This window comes from Grampus griseus, assembly GCF_964374135.1.
Source record: "Grampus griseus genome assembly, chromosome: 5".
NCBI classification, from domain to species: Eukaryota; Metazoa; Chordata; class Mammalia; order Artiodactyla; family Delphinidae; genus Grampus; species Grampus griseus.
Genome location: NC_138998.1, coordinates 49,784,035 through 49,801,436, shown reverse-complemented (window position 1 = coordinate 49,801,436; position 17,402 = coordinate 49,784,035). Strand labels below are relative to the sequence as shown.

General features: G+C 41.2%; 1 protein-coding gene across 2 annotated transcripts in view; it reads right to left on the bottom strand.

Annotated features, from left to right (window-relative positions):
- The window catches only part of FNDC3B (fibronectin type III domain containing 3B), a 357,932-nt gene that overhangs the window by 108,507 nt on the left and 232,023 nt on the right, over positions 1 to 17,402 (bottom strand). For both annotated transcript variants that reach the window (XM_082654911.1, XM_082654912.1), the window contains exon 7: positions 2,305 to 2,363. In XM_082654911.1, coding sequence (XP_082511037.1) covers positions 2,305 to 2,363 — 59 coding nt within the window. The remainder of the gene's footprint in view (positions 1 to 2,304; positions 2,364 to 17,402) is intronic.

Genomic DNA, 17,402 nt, shown 5'->3' with positions numbered 1-17,402 from the left:
TAACGACCACCCCCAAGATGTCCGCATCCTAGTCCCTGGAACCTACAAGGTAAAAAGAGACTCTGCAGATGTGAGTAAGTGAAGGATCTTGTGAAGTAGGGACTGCCCTGGATTACCCAGGTGGGCCTGATGTAGTAACAAGTATGAGTAACGGGTCTTTGTAAGTAAAAGAGGGAGGCAGGAAAGTCAGAGAAGGAGATACGAGAATGGAAGGGGTCATGGGCCAAGGAATGCAGGTAGCCTCTAGAAGCTGGAGAGGGCGAGAAAACAGATTTGCCCCCAGAGCCTCCAGAAAGGAATGTAGCCCAGCCGATACCTGGATTTTAGCCAAGTGAGACTCATTTTGGACTTTCTGACCTCTCAGGTGACAATCTGACTATATTACACCTAACATCATGACTATTTATACAAAACCCTGTCTACCCTGCTCTAAAACCTGTGAAGAGTTAAGCATTTAATAAATGCTGAATCAGGAGGAAAGGACCAATACATATAAATGTTGCTTTTATCTTTCTAGAGCCACATGATCCTCAGAAACAGACTTTATCACTTCTGCAGTAAAGAAATGATCAGGTATAACTCAAGAAAAACACCGTGTGTGTGTACACGGGACAGAGACCAGATGATGAAGTTGTCTGACTACATCCCGGACAGTCAACGAACCTGCTGCTCTGCCTTCTCACGCCGACTATGACTTCCGTGTGTCCCTCATGGGTTCTTCTTTCTGCTGCACTGTAAATGTAAGCCTGTTTCATGATTCTGCCCTCAAGCCTTCTCTAAGCTCTCCCTGTGCTCTACCCCATCCCCAAAGCTATCATACACTCCTACGATTCCAATGGTCACTCCGATGCACGTGCTCTCCCCAGGTATATCTTGTTGCCCTCTCTCCACGGCACTGATCTACCAGGCACACTCAACCACCCACTTATTCGTCTTCCTGGATACCCTGCTGGTAAAACAAATTCCACATGTCTAAGAATGGCACTGAAGATACCGAGAGGACACAGACACAAACCTATTCTAGAGGAACTCACAGATTACCAGGAAAGACACAAACACAAGTAAATGGAGTACAATGTATTAAATACACGCAGAGCACAGTGAAGCTGTGGTACCACATGTAGTACCAGTGGTACCAAATGCCGTGGGGAGTATCCCAGTTGATGGGACAGAAATCAGGGCAGCCTGCCCAGAGGAAGCAACTCCTGAAAGGCGTCATCTGAGCCTGAAAGCCCAGTTAACACGTGACACCTGATAGGCTGTAATGCCTGACTGATTTCGCTCTAGAATGGCTTTAGTATCCATCCTCTCCTTGCCACATCTGATGCCACCGCCCTAACTCTGATTCCCACAGCCTCTCGCCAGCCCTACAATAACAGATGCCAGACGCTTGTCTCCCTGGGTCCATGCCCTTCTCACTGCAATGCACCTGCCGGCTGTTTGATCCTCCTGAAAGTACAGTCCTGATTATAAGAAACATAACTTCTTTGCTTATAAACTCTCAGTGGCAACCCACTCCTTACCGGATCAAGTGCAGACTCCCCAGCCCAGCATCAAACACCCTACGCTTCTGCAAGTGCCCTACTGCGCCTGTAGTCCAGCAACACCTCATGGTTTTAGGTTTAGTCAAACTCAACTATGTGCCCCGAGGCATGTTTGGACCCTTCTGTTAAAAGGCCTCAGTATTTGAAACACATGAAGAATCAAGGTTTTCCAATTTAGCTAGAAAACACTCCAAAGAACTTTGGCTCTCTAAACTCAGATGAAAGCCTGAATCAACATTCTGAATTTTTCACTTGAATTTCAAAGCATTTGGCAAAATCAAACTTAAAACCTCACAATATCACTACTCCCACCAACATTTTTCCTTGCCATTATGCTTTGGACTTATTTTACTCAGCTAATATTTACGTACCTTTTTGAAATTTACCTGGAAAAATACTTTGAATTACTGAGGTTTTCAAAAATTATTATTATTACATTTACAAAGGTAAAGGGAAATTACCAAAAGAAAACTGTTCTGTAGCCTTAGCGGGTGGGGGAAGGGGTACTCCCGGAAATCGGGATGAATACCTAATTGCATCCCGAATATCTAAATGAAGAAGACATTTTGGTGGATGATGACTAAACAGAAGACTGCTGTTTTACATTTTCATGCTCCGTTAATAACAACACTATTTCACAGTTTGTGAGTAATCCGCAATGGAAAGGGGCCCTTTTGCTTACCTACTGTGTGGTAAAAGAAAAGCATGTTTGAAATACTTAAAAAAGCGCCATTTACGCTGAGAAATCCAGAAGACATACCTGTGGCTTCTCTATTCCCGAAAGAATGTCTTGCACCCTCTTTACTTCCAACTCATACTCTGCGTGGCAAAAAGAGGAAAAAAGAAAAACAGTTAATGCCATTAGAAGTCAGTAAGGTTGTCAAGTTCCTTTCCCAAGCCTTTAACAAGGGTTATCATGAAGTCAGTTGCCTGTTACCATGAACTTTTGGTACCACAAACATGATAATGAAAATCAGGAATGAGGATGTCTTTGGGGTTGGGATTTCACTGTGGTTGTGTTAACTTGCCACTATTATTGGTTTACATAGTCACAACGCTGACCAGATTAACACTGAACTCTACCTAATAATTCAACAGGCAACAGGGAACAGAGAACCCTAAGGAGGAGACAGGGGAGACCAGTGCAACTGAGAGAAGCTGAGAGCAATGAAGAGATGAGGTTGAAGACAGAGGCCGGTTCATGAAGGGCTGTGAGTTCAGATTTTTTAATTCAAGTTTTATTCTAAGTTTGATGAGCAACCACTAGAGTGTTAAGTGGAGGGACTGACATACTATTGAGTTTGAAAAGATCTGTTTGGTGTCTGCATGAATAATGGATATATGGAAGCTAAGAGTGGCAGCAGAAAGACCAGTCAGCACATTGCTACACTGGCCCAGGTGAAGGATGGAGCTAGCCGGCCGGGGCCGGGGGTGGTAGTAAAGATGCTAAAAATAGGTCTGGTTTTGGAGGTATAGGTGCTGAAGGGTTGGATATGATGGACATGGACGAGGGAATGAGAAGAATCAAGGCTAATTCCTCGTTTGGGGCTTAATCAACTGAAAGGATGGTGGTGTTTTTTAATAAGATGGGGAGATGGGCAAGTTTTGGGGTGCAGCAAGAATTGTTTTTGAGATGAAACAGGAAAAGTACTTGGAGCAGGGAGCATGGGGTGGGAAGGATGTGTAAAAGTAGGATAAATTTAATCTGTTTTGCTAAAAGAAACGTTTGACTTTCACGACCTGCTTGATGGAGTCTAATTTTGAGTCTACAGATCTATTTAACTGTTCAACCAGGTTATGAGCTATATGCCTAGAGATATATGACTACCAAGACATGTCCTTGACCTCAAGATATTTCAAGTCGGGGGGGGGGGTGAGGGGGGGGAAGGAATGGAAGCAAACAGGAGATTACAAAGTGACAGGCGCTGTGGTAAAGGCCCTCTAAGAGAGACCGCTCTAGAAGCTTCCTAGGAACCAACACCCAGCTGAGTCCTGTGGGCAAGCAGGCATTGGGAGGTGAAGGGGGAAGTGGACTAGGGGTGAGAGCAGGTTAGTAAGCCCAGCTCTTCACAGGCCGTTTATTCACAATGTTCAGGTCTAATTTCCAAGAATCCTACCTCAGCCCACACCCCCTTGTCCCGGCTTCCCTCCCGTCATCGTCGTACCCTACTTAGCTCCTTCCCAGCAGTCATCAGAACTGGACATTAATTCTCCTGTCTAACTGTTCACTCGTTTATTATTTTTCTTTCCTACTAAAATGTAAGCTTCAGGAAGGCAGAGACACTAGAGGTCCAGAGCAGATATATTTTCTGTCAATAACCAGATAGTAAATATTTTAAATTTTGTGGGTCACGCAGAGGCCTCTGTCACACAGTCTTCTTTGTTCCTCTAGCCACTTAAAAGTGTAAGCCCCAGCTTAGTGGGTGAGGGACACAAAAAAGAGGCCACAGGGCAGGCTGCAGCTCCTGGCCCTGCTTCAGGACGTGCTCACCACTCAGCCCAGAGCACCTCGCACAGTTCCTGCAGACTCACAGCTCGATACCTACTTGTTGACTCAGTCAATAAACCAAGCGTACGTAAAAAATAATAAGAACTTCTAGTTGGCTCCGCCCTGAACTTCCAAAGGATCGGTTCTTCGTTCTTCCCCACTGCATTCTGCTTAGTAGAAGCAGAATGTTTACTTTTATTTTGGTGAGAAAAAGAAAGGGGCTGGTGGCAATATCATATTTTTTAAAACTGCAACTAAAAGAAAACTCACATTCCAAAGACTTAATGTCCCAAGCTCATTTATAATCATGTATTCGTGTTAAGATACAGATAACGGACTATACTTGTGAGTCAAAACATAGCCTCACATTTTCTGGGAACTCCTACTAAGTCAACTGTAAATGCTGTGCATCTCAGAAGTTAGTTGTCAGTAAAAGACACATGAGCACAGTTGCAATAAATGAACTGGTTCACTTGTTAAAAACAATACTCTCTGAATCACTGGTTACTCCAGAGTTTGAAGCACCCTATGGTTTCAAACACTCACAGAGATACATTCAAACACTAGATACATTCAAACTGCTAGCTGAAGGAGGTCTTTATTGCCTTCTGCCATGACTGACATTTAAAGTGTCTCAGAAGGACAAGAAGCCAGACCCTATCCTTGAGGTAATAAAGGTTTAGACTAGAACAGAGATGATCGCCTATCCAACAAAGAAAGAAGAGAAGAATTGAAGAGCTCTCCAAAGGAAGAATCCTCCGGACCATTACCAGACATACGGCATGAAAGAAAGGGGAGTTAAAAAAAAAAAAAAATTTGAAGACCTCCTCCCCACAGCCAGCTTTCAAACACACACGGATGATAGAAGAAATGGTTATGCTTTTGACAGAAAAAGGAAAAATGGGAAAGGAGGTTGAATTAGAAGGTGGGGAGGATGGAATCTGCTGAAAACTGAAAAAAATGGGTTTTGGGTAAGAGCCAGACATACAAGTGAAAGGCTCTGACTGAAATTAAAAACAACTAAACAGGGCTTCCCTGGTGGCACAGTGGTTAAGAATCCGCCTGCCAATGCAGGGGACATGGGCTCGATCCCTGGTCCGGGAAGATCCCACATGCCGCAGAGCAACTAAGCCCGTGCGCCACAACTACTGAGCCTGCGCTCTACAGCCCGCGAGCCACAACTACTGAGCCCACGCACCTAGAGCCCGTGCTCCGCAACAAGAGGAGCCACCGCAATGAGAAGCCCACACCACAACGAAGAGTAGCCACCGCTCGCCACAACTAGAGAAAGCCCGCGTGCAGCAACGAAGACCCAACGCAGCCAAAAATCAATAAATAAAACTAAAACAAAAAACAAAGGAAACCCAACTGAACAACTTCCAAACAGAGGTCAGGACTTGCCTTGTCTGTCTCACTGTAATAACAAAAGCTGCTATTTTCTGAGCACCTAGATATGTGCTGGTCAGGCACCATCACCTTGCTGATTTTTACAGCCTCCTTGGCAAGATGGACATTCTCTGCTCCATTTTACAGCAGGAGGCAGGGCTGCAGTCTATTCTGCACATCACAGTTTCGTGTCCAGTTCGGAGCACAGTATCTGCAAGGTGTCTTTGTCAACCGAGGAATGAGGCTGAGGGACAAACGAGGAGGTTTCCCCAGGACCACAAGTCTAGTACATGTCCCAAAGCAAGCAGAGCCTCTGGCTGCATCATGACGAACTAGGAGTCATGAGGGAGAGCGAGAGGGAGGGGCAGAAGGCTGGGACTGGCGGGGTGTTTGCCCTGAGGCGGACGGGAGAAAGGAGGTGGCAGCAGAGACCCCCTAAGTCCCAGGAGAGGGTTTGTGTTCTTGGGTTTCTTTCTTAAACTCTGAAAAAGCTGTCAAATGAATAGAGCAAAGGCATTTGGATCTGGGGACAAGGCATGTGAGGAAAGGAAGAACAAGAAAAAGTAGGCCATGAATGGAGCCAGATAAACAAAGGATTCTGCAAAGATCAAAAATAAAGAGGGCAGGGCCTGAGGAGGAAGGGCAGTGACAGGACAGCCACTACCCTATTATATCAAGAGAAATGTGGTAGCAAAGCCAGACTGGATTCCTTCTTTCTTTCAAGGTTCTGCATTGTGACTACGGCAAAAGAAGAGGAAAATGCATTCACACCACATTTATGTAACGCTTTCCCATTTGTGCTACCGCAGACTAAGAGAAAAAAAAGCAAATAAATGCCAGGCACACAATTTGCACAAACAAGAGCGAAAATAAAATTTGTTTAACTGAGCTAAAGTGACAGTTACTTACCACACATAAAATATACTCTTGTGTGAAAGCTTACTTTCTGGTATGAAAATGCCAAAATGCACAATTCCACTACCTAAATAACTGAGTTAATTCAGACCTTGGCCCACCTCTCCCTAAGCCAGATTTAACTGTGCCTCGGAGTAGTCTATGAATTATTACCCTTTCCATAAAACAGAGACCAGCTCTACAGAGTACATTTCGCAGTTGGACCAGGCTTCTGCCTGCTCACGTGCTTTCTTTTTCTCAGTCTCTGTCTCTGTCCCTCTCTCACAGACACACCATGAGTGTGTGCAAAGGAGAAAAAAATTAGAAAGCTAACCAATCCCCTCACAAAAATTAACAAAACAAGAAAGAACAGTTCTGGTGATGTGCCGTTAGGATACCTTTTATATCAAGTTTAAAAAGAAACTACGCCTTGTTTGTTTTTGTCCTCCCCTGACCCCCAAGAGTTTGGTGTGTGCCAACCGAACGAGATTGTCCAGAAGAGGAAGAAGTGCGAGGCTGTAGGGCAAGGTGCTCTTTCTTCACTATCAGGGCTGCCTTCCTCCCTCTGGTTTTGCAGCAGGTAAATTTATCCAGAGGCAAATCTTATAAGCCAACTTTCTTTCTTCCCACATTGAAGCTGCCATGAGGTGAGCAATCAAATTAAAACCACTTTTCCACCTGCTTCAATTTTGTTTGTGACCATGGCTCAAGTGGGCAGACATGACGACCCACTTTTTACATCACCACCTCCTTAATATTTGAAAGTCTTTCCCCTGTGGTGAAGACTCTGATCAGTAAAAAAGGATTACAGGGCGCTCCCGGGACAGCTTTCCAAACAGAGGGGGGCAGGGAGCATTTTATTTTGTAGATATAGACACACTGAGGGTAGGGAATTTCTTGAAAAGGGATTAAGATGGAAGCCTCTTGTTTAAACATGCCCCAATTGAGGTGAAAACTACCCTATTTGGACATGCCAAAAAAAAAAAAAAAAAAAGGAAGGAGAGATTCAGTTCAGCAACTTATACCCTTCCTCCCTCCTAAACGCACATCTCCACCCAAGAAAATAGAGCATTTTTAGCACAGGGAAGGCTAAAATAAAAATACACTAGCAAAGCAAATACATTATTTTGAAAAAGGACAAAAAAACCCACAAAAACCCTACGCACGTAGACGGAATACGTGTCACGTGAAATTTAAACTTTCCACAAATAATGGTTTTCATGTTTGCTCCAAAAAGAACTGTAAGTTCACACTGTCTGTATAACTGTAAGGCCTAAACTAATTAAAATATCCCACTTTGTAAACACAACTTACTTCTTTGGCTTGTTTCACTGTTTTCCTTCTTAGAAAAGAAACAGAGCTAGACACTTAGCTGCTAGCTATAGAATGTATTTATGGTTGTGACAGCAGCCCCTTCATTCCAATGAAATGACATCAGCATTATTTCTCTGTAACCCTTCTGTCTAGTTCTCATCCACAGGGTTCATTTACAGATATGCCCAGCATAACATAACATGCTTTCTCAGATTTGCCAAGGAGCTGACTTAGCTACTCTCTTTCAAAATTATATATAATAAACTAAGGGTGTGGAAAGTACACGACTTCTGGTCGTGTCCATTTTTAAGAGGCTTAAAATCAATAGCAAACCCTCAATATAAGAACTAAATGAACAGAAAAAAACAGTACTTTGGGATGAAAAAGAAAAAAAAAGTGGCTCAATAATAGGGACAAACTGGATATCTAGACAATGCCTACCAATGCTGATGAGAATAAATGAAGGTAAAGGAAAGACAGTTTACGAATGCTTGCTGAATTGCTTTTCTAATCAGAAAAATAAATCTATCATCTTCATTTTTAAAATATTACTCATCCTGGGGAAAAAAGAGGAATCAATAGTTGCATACGAAAGTCAGATTAACTACCTAACAATCTCCATTTAGTGATTATGATCCACAGTTAGCGGCGCTAAATACAAACATTAAAAATGTATAAACTCACAAGGAATAAATTCACATAATATAAAGACAATGCAGTTAATCCCCAAAGACAAATATGCCAGAAATACCTTCAGATATCAATCATCCTGATGCTAAAAATGCAAAGACAAACATCTTTCTAGCCATTTAGCTGGTTAAGTGGTTACACTATTTGAAATCCTGAAAGACAGACAAGGGAATACCAGACTCTCAACAGTGAAAAGAAAGCAGCAGGTAGGCGAACATACGTTGTGGGAAGTTGCCTTCCAGTCTAGGAAAATATTTTCCAGAGCAACATGGGTTCCAGACAGATTCTGGAACCTTAGAGAAAGCAGAAGAGGAGAGATGAATTCCTTTTGCAGCTGGAGTGGCCAGCTGGATAGGAGGGAAGGCCAGAGAATGTAAATGGGACAAGGGAGGCTGATTTCCTCTGAGCTTTTGTTGCTATTTCTGGAATTCAGAAGAAAGAGTGATCTTCTGTCCTAGCCCAAGATCTGAGCAAAGCCCTGCTAGGAACTTTCATATTAGTTTATCCATAGGCAAAATGGGTCCCATTCGGGCAACAGCTGTACTACACTTCAGTTAATAAGATACAAAAGTGCGAGGTCTGGGCTTTAATAAAAAGCGAAAGCACCAGATCCGTTACCCTTGCTGAACCCCAGGTCTCAAGTTTCTCTCTCAACCTCCTCCTGTGATGCCAACTAAATTGGATTCTACCTAAAATACTAGGAGGATCTATGCTCACTTCTGTCAAATTCTCTAAGAAAAGTTCTCCTGTTTACTTCACAAGGCAAAAATCATATAGGCACATGGAACTGGACAGAAGCAGCTAGCATTTTTAAGAACAGCAAATTATATAGGGATGAAAAACCCACAAAAATGGATAAAGTATGAGGTAGATATGCTTGCCTGGCAAGCCTGACTCTAGTACTAGACCTATTCTTTCCTTCCCTCTGCATGTTTGAACTGTGTCACTGGCTAACTGAACCCTAAACTGTGCCAGATATAGCTCTTTTATTTTGGGGGAAGGCTCAGCTCCATGATTACCCAGAAAGACCCGGTACCCTCCCTGGGTGTATAACAGGAAAGCAATCGCTTAAACACAGGGTAGAACGACTTACAAAGGTAATTAAAGTTTATACCCTACTTTCTGCACTGGCATCTATAAATGTTTCCACAAAATGTTTTTTCATTAAGGTTTGGCATGTCACATTGAAAAATTTTCAAGTAGCTTATTCAATACTTTTGCAAGACTGTTCAACTGATTTTGCAAGGCAGAATCCAGACAGCACAATTTTGTAACACATTAAATCTGAAAGAGAATTTTAATATTTATACCACCTATCGAGCAAGTTCTGAACAGTTTTTACACCCACATTTTAAAATTTGATGTCTCACATGATGAAATTATATGCATTTGGGGATGAGGACAGAATTCAGTCTATGGCCAAAGAACCCAGTGAAGCTCATCAGCTGATATAGGAATCAAATCCAGTACTAACTTCATGTGCTAGGGCTCGAAATAACTCACCAGAGTTCTGACATATGGAAATAGCATTACTATTCATGGTACAGCCTACCTCAGCCAGGAAATCAACAAATGCATATAGTCACCTGGCAGGTAATGTCAGTGAGTAAAAGATGGTGGACATATCAGGCAAAAGGGAAGGGTAAAGACTGTGGAAAACAGAAAATGCCTTCACCCTATCTAAAGGAGGCAGCTGTTATGTAGCCAATCAATTATTGCCAAGCAGGATCTAAGGAGTCTCAGGTTGACAGACTGCCATTTTTCCAGAGAATGTGGAAATGAAAAATTTTCTGTGAAATTTCCTGATGTGTAAAAATATATATTTTGAAACCTTTTTAATCTATAGAAAAGTGAAGGAACAGTATTATGAGCAGCCATATGCCCTTCACCTACACTGACCAATTATTAGCATTTTGCTATACTTGTATGTTCACATTTTCTCTCTCTCTACACACACACGTACACACATTTTTTTCCAGAACTATTTGAAGTTATTGATCTTATGACAGTTCACCCCAAAAACTTCAGCATGTATTTCCTAAAAGCAAGGACCTTCTTGTTGGTGTGATGATGTAACCACAACATCACACCAAGAGACTTAACACTGACAGAATAAAATCTAATCTATATTACATGTTCGAATTGCCCCGGTCATTCCAATATGTCTTTAATGTTCCCCCCCAACCCCAAGTCCAGGGTCCAATCAAGGAACATGTGTTGCATTAGTCTCCTCTAATCTAGAATAAAAATCTCCTATATTCTTTGTCTTGCTAAAGTTAATATTTTTGAAGTGTCCAGACCAGTTTTTTTTTTTAATTAATTTATTTTTATTTTTGGCTGCGTTGGGTCTTGGTTGCTGCACACTGGCTTTCTCTAGTTGCGGCAAGCGGGCTCCTCATTGTGGTGGCTTCTCTTTGTTGCAGAGCACGGGCTCTAGGTGCACGGGCTTCAGTAGTTGCAGCATGTGGGCTCTAGAGCGCAGGCTCAGTAGTTGTGGCGCACGGGCTTAGTTGCTCCGAGGCATGTGGGATCTTCCCGGACCAGGGAGCGAACCCACGTCCCCCGCGCTGGCAGGCGGATTCTTAACCACTGCGCCACCAGGGAAGTCCCCAGACCAGTTTTCTTATAACGTATGCAACTATCTGGATTGTGTGACTATTTCCTCATAATTAGATTCAGGCTAAAAATGTTTATCAAGAGCTCTGTATGGATGTACTTCCCATTCCATCACTTAAGGAAGCACACAGTACCAATTTGAACCTTCTGGTGATACTCAGCCCTTCGATCACTTAGTTCTAGTATTATGTGACCTACTTCCTTGTTGTTAAGGCACCCTCTTCCCCTTTCACCTGATGGTTAAACACTAATATCTTTGCCAGAAGATATTACTATATTGATACTTGTAAGATGGTGATATTCCTATCATTCCTTCTATGTTAATTAGTTCCCTCTCTCACATTAATTATCTATGAAGTCATGGATTATTTTTTCCACTCAATAAAACTTGTCATCCTCTTTGCCATCATTCTTTTGAATGCTAAAACTCTCTCAAATACAGCCAGTAGGAGAGCCTTCAAGCTGTCTTCTGTGCCCCTTTGTTCATTTCCTTCAGGCTTCTGTTTGGAACACCTGTTAAATATTCTGGTTTAAGATCACTTGGCCAACTGTGGGAAAATGTGCAGACTGCAGGTGACAGATTTTATGAGCATTAAGTAGAATTTATCCAAAAGTTCTGGATTTGTCAAAAGCCACTACTACTCAAGAACTTTCTTATTTAAATGTGACTAGGAAGGAAAAAACCCCATCTATTTCTCGTTTCTGTATCTTTTAGAAATTAAAGTTAAAACAAACCAATAACCCAAAGAACCATCCTAAATGACATTTTAAAATACAGCAGACTTGAACTCCAGAAACTCAAACATGAGTCATGGTAAACTTTGAGTAGAAAAACACAGAATACATATGGCTCTTCTTGGATTATATAATTTCTGCTCTCAATTTCATCTGGCCATGTTTTATTTCTCGTTCTTCCCAGTCAACATTTCCTTTAAAACATAGATAATCGAAAGAGACAGCACCATCTGCCCCAATCCAGAAAAGAAAATGGACTGTATTCTAAACGCATCAAACTGAGAAAAAAAATGAAAATGAAAAGTTAGACTGGTCCAGAGAGCAGGAAACATCTACATGGAGAATGCTATCTATGAGAAATTTTTCTCCAGAATTGGGATCATTTTGAGGGTCAGAAGCCCTCTACTCTTAAAGGTTTTCCTTTTGTTCTCCAAAACATGTATAATAGAGCAGACATCCCACAAATCTAAGGTCAATGCGAAAGAAGTCTTAAGTTGTTCACAAGCAAACTGAAGTCATATGGCACTGATCTTGCTATCTCATTCTAAGTCTTTCATAAAATGAAATTATTTGGAATTAAAATTTTTCAGTTTTCTGTATAAAATAAAGGACTCTCTTGAGCCATGCAGATGACATCTCTGTTGTCCAAATGGGCTGCCCTTGTTGTTCAAAACAGGAAAGTCATGGGCCTATTAATAATGTGTTCTGCATGTATACTTAAATATCAGTTAAAAGGTCTGAGAACTGGAATATTACATTTATACCCCAAACCAGCTCAATAAATGGCACACTTTACCAGCCACATTTTAAAGTCTGCAGATGATAAATCATGCTCACCTGGGCTCCATATCCTAACAGCTGAGGTATGTAACTCCTGGACTACAGTGAGCGCATCAGGCTCCCTGGGAAAACCCATGAGCAAAAGTAGCCATTTGGGTCATGTATCAAACTGGACAAGAAATAAAAATGCTCTAGATGAAAATATAAAAGTTGGCACAGAAGAAAAAAACCCAGAAGAGATGAAAAAAAGAGAAAAGAAAAAGAGGGGCAGCAAAAGAGGAATGAGTGACAGAGATAAAAAGATTTCAAACATGGCTCTCAGCAATTAACATTGACAATTTTTTATCCAGCTAATTGATTTTAAAATAATTTCCTAGAGCTTATAGTGATAAAATTTCTATTACAAGACATCAAAATGTAAAAGGTTAATTTGTGAGAAACCTTTTCGTTACCCAAGGGTGAAAGGACAGTACAGAGTCTATCCTTTCCCTCCTGGTCCAGCTCGCTCTTCTCATCCTTCATGCCTCTGCTGAGCGATCAATTCTTCCAGGCAGTGTTGCCCTTATCACCCACCACCTGCAATGGTCCTCTTTGTAGGATCTCCCCTAACATCCCATCCTCCTCTCCATATTTAAGTATATATCCCACTGCATGTTCTTGTTCACAGTACAGCTGAACCTTGAATAACGTGGGGATTAGCAGGGCCGACCCTTCCTTTAGTTGAAAATGCATGTATAACTTATAGTCAGTCGTCCCTCCATAAATGCAGTTCCTCCATCAACGCAGATTCAAGCAACCACAGATCGTGTAGTACTATAGTATTTATAGTATTTACTACTGAAAAAAATCCGGACCTGAGAAGTTCAAACGCATGTTGCTCAAGGGTCAACTGTATAGCCTCCGCTTCTCCAAAAAAGGCAAGGGTAAGCTTCATGAGTACAGGAATCACATCACTGCTATGTGTCATTGATCCCCCAGTACCTAGTACCTGCACAGGAGTATGTCTTGAATGTATGACTGAATAAATGGTCAGAGACCACTTATGCACAAATGCACCTACTGTGCTTTTATTCTCTGAATATTTAGAAACAAGCACATGACAGACGCCATGGTGGAGAAAGTTAAAAGGGATGACATCTTGATAGATCACGATATTACATCAAATAACACATTATGATAAACCTGTGTCAAAGGTCTATATACATCTCCATTTTTGCATAGGAATTCAGTATGCACATACTAAATTAAGTAAGAATTCAGTAAGAATCCTAAAGTTGATGCAGATTAGAAATATTTCAACAGCCAAAGCTAACAGTCTGCCTGGCAAAAAAAAAAAATCCCTCAATAAAGCCATCACGCTTGCTGTGATGATAAAAATGCAACTGAGCACGTTCACTAATTAAGCAATTGAGAATTCCTGGATCTCACTCTGGATAGTATCCTGAAGAAGAATGGAGCATTTTACCTACTAGTGGTAACCTTTTAATCTGCTACATACTAATCTCGTTTCAGAAAATTAAATCAGAATGCACAAAGTTGTTTTTAGAGGCTAAAATGCCTTGGTTTTGTTTAGCCAAGTTAGTTGTTTTCCAGATTCCCTGTTCCACAATAGTTTTTTTGTGTGTACAAATCATGCATCTCTAAAGAACCATTTGAGATGACTCTATTATGCCTATTTACCGATTAATTACTCAGCCAAATAGGAAAGTCTGACCTGCACAAGTATTTGCAAGTCTCCCTTTTTGCAATCTTAATGCATGCTTCCAACTGGCCTGACTACCCTTTCTCCTTTCTGCCCTGGAGTATGTGACTGTCTGGTTGCCTTTCTTCCCATAATTAACAGTCCTCCAATTGCAATCCCAGTGAACGAAAAACTTGGCATTCTCCATTGAGCATTCTCCTTCTTTGCACTGCCCTCTATCCCAGGCCCACAAAGTCACACTTGGAGTTTACTGTGGACTCTGTCTTTATGGCTTACTACCTATAGTAAGCAGTCTAGCAGTTAGACACTTTGAGTAAAACACTGCCATTGGCTCAAAACTTCCAAGCAAGAGTCTATTTACTCTCTAGCAAAAGACTAATTTAGAATGCTTTGACCCTGCTGGCAACAGCAATTCAACTCACCCATTCCTGCGAAGCTTTCCTAATAACTTCCCAAACAACACTCTACAACTAAGAGTCAAACAAAAAGATGCCCTAAGAGATAGTAACCGGAATGGTGTATATGGTGTATACAACAGTTCCATCTAATTCCTCCAGAGTAAAAGATGTATCTTTTCACTTGCAAATTCACCGTATGGAATGAAAACACGGTTGGGTATTAAGTTTTAGGTTTTAAAGAAGGAAAGTGCGTTTTTTTTTCCTATCAATGTGCCCACCAGAATAAAACTGTACTAAAATATTTTGAATACACAGAGCAATTTGAAGAATTATAAACTACAGTATATCACATAGATAGCCCTCTGTAATGTATTGTTATGGCCTGAATTGTATTCCCCTCAAAATCCATATATTGAAGTCTTAACCCCCAGTACCTCAGATTTGACTGTATTTGGAGACAGTGTCTTTACGAGGTAATTAAGTTAAAATAAGGTCATTATGGTAGACCCTATGTGACTAATGTCTTTATAAGAGGAGGAAACTTAGATAGAGACACATATAGAGGGAAGATGATGTGAAGACAAAGGGAAGAATCAGCCATCCACAAGCCAAGGAGAGAAACCTGGAACAAATCCTTCCCTCATGGCCCTCAGAAACAGTCAACCTTGTAGACACGTTGATCTCAGATTTCTAGCCTCCAGAAACTATGAGAAAGTTAAGTACCTGTTACTTAAGCCACACAGTTTGTGGTACTTTGTTATGGCAGCCCTCGTAATCTAATAAGTATATCATATATGGAAATATTCAGTATTATTATACCCATTTACTAGATATGGATCCTACAAACTAGGAATTTTCAGAATTTGGTCAATATCACACAAGGCAAATCTAGAAGAACCCACTATTAACCCCAGGTCTTCTAATTCTTGGCCTAATTCTTTTTCTTCTTAGGGGGTCTCCAAAACCTCCTTTCACCCAGCCATCCCCTCCACCTAAGGGAACAAGGGAAGGGTAGGGAGAACAATTTTACTTATGATAGATGTACAAATCTATCAGCTTGAAGGGATTGCTAAACTACTTGGTTCAGTACAAAATAATTACAGTGGAAGTTAAAATGTGTTTATACTACTTGCTTTATAAGAGGTCATATCCAATTACAGAAGGCCAATTTAGAAGTCCAAAAAAGAAGCGACTGAAAATCATTTGAAAAGCTGATCCAAAAAAAGACCACTTCCTATGACAATTCTACTACTTCGTGCCAACGCATCAGTAACACAATATGCTCTTCCCTTTCTCCCCACGTATAGAAATATATCATTCAGGATGTTTTGAGGCTAGAATACTATTATGCAGTAATTGCTTCCAAAACACATGTTACAATATTTTTGCAGCTGACTGTGGCTTTACAGAAGCAGCACATACTGGCTCCAAAAGAACAGAGACTATGACGGACCATAAACTACAGCTGTTTGCTGTGCAGCACCACCTGAAATATCTGTGTGTTGTTTTCTTCCCCACCAGCTAGTACAGAGTGTATCCAGACTACTCACTTATTTATGGCTCCAGCTGTTTTTCTGTATTTTCAGACGTTCTGCAATGGCTTGAGTGAAGCAGCCATTTTTCTCAAGTCTTTCAGTAAGGATAAAGAACTGCTAAGAGGATAGTGGGTACTAATTCTGTCCTTAGATAAAGTAACAGCCATTAAGGTATAAATTAATATCTTTAAATTAGTAGAATAAAGGTCCTAGTTTGACCTTCTTAACAGTTACTGAGCAGAAGCCTCACAAACACTTCCCTTTGTGTAGGAGACACCAATCCACCAGGAAGTGCAGGAAAGTGCGTTTCTGGGGAGCTTACAGTTGCTCTACGCACATACAAGACGCCCATATAACAACGAGCCAGAACAACGAGGGAGGAGGACATGGGGAAAGCGGGGCAGTGGGCTGTGATTAGGCGGCACAGCAGTTGAAGGCGGCTGGTCCAGGTGACTTGTCTGACTGCATAACAAAAGAATTTCTAACGAAAGGGACACAGAAAAAGAGCTGCAGGAACTGATTGGCAAGTTTCTTTAAGCCGCAAGCGGATGAACTGTTTAGCTGTAATTACTGTGAACTAGTCTTCATCATAATGTAATTATACTATATTATTAGTGTTATTGTGAAGTAGTCTTCATGTCTACATTTTGAATGAAATTTACAAGTCTTATTCTCTCCTCCCTATCTACTGAGCTTCTCATAGTACATTATTAAAGAGTGGTTACTGAAATGCAATTGAGTAAGAAATTGCATGACCAGAATTATAAATGCTTTCATCTAAGTGAGTGACCTATTAAGGCTCATCATTTACAACAATTAAAGTATCACACTGACTAGGGTTATATTCCAGCAGGATAAAGGGAAATGAACTAGAGAAAAAGCAAATAGGTTTTGTGCAGATTTGGCTTTAAAGCCACCTAAGATTGTGAAATTATAAGCATTCCATCTGCTCACCAGCTGTGGTTTCTAATCCTCTTTAATAACTTCAGCTTGCACGACTCCATGAGAACCCAGGCATCTTCCAAATTTCACTTTACATTAGTTGCCAGGATTGATTTTTAGACACCAGCCTCCAGTGAAAGCAGCGTAAAGTTGATTTCGCTGGCAGGTGTTAATTTTCAGAAGAGTGAAAGGAAGTGGGAAGAGAGACTGAGAATGGAAAGAAAGAAATTAGGGAGGTTCCAAGATCATCACATTGAGTTTTGAGGGTCCTATGCTCTCTAGCAAAGCCCAAAAGCTCAAATTAAGAATATTCACCTGAAATGTGAAATTAAAAATTCCCTAAAACTTGTCAAAGGCAACATCTAAAATAAAGATATA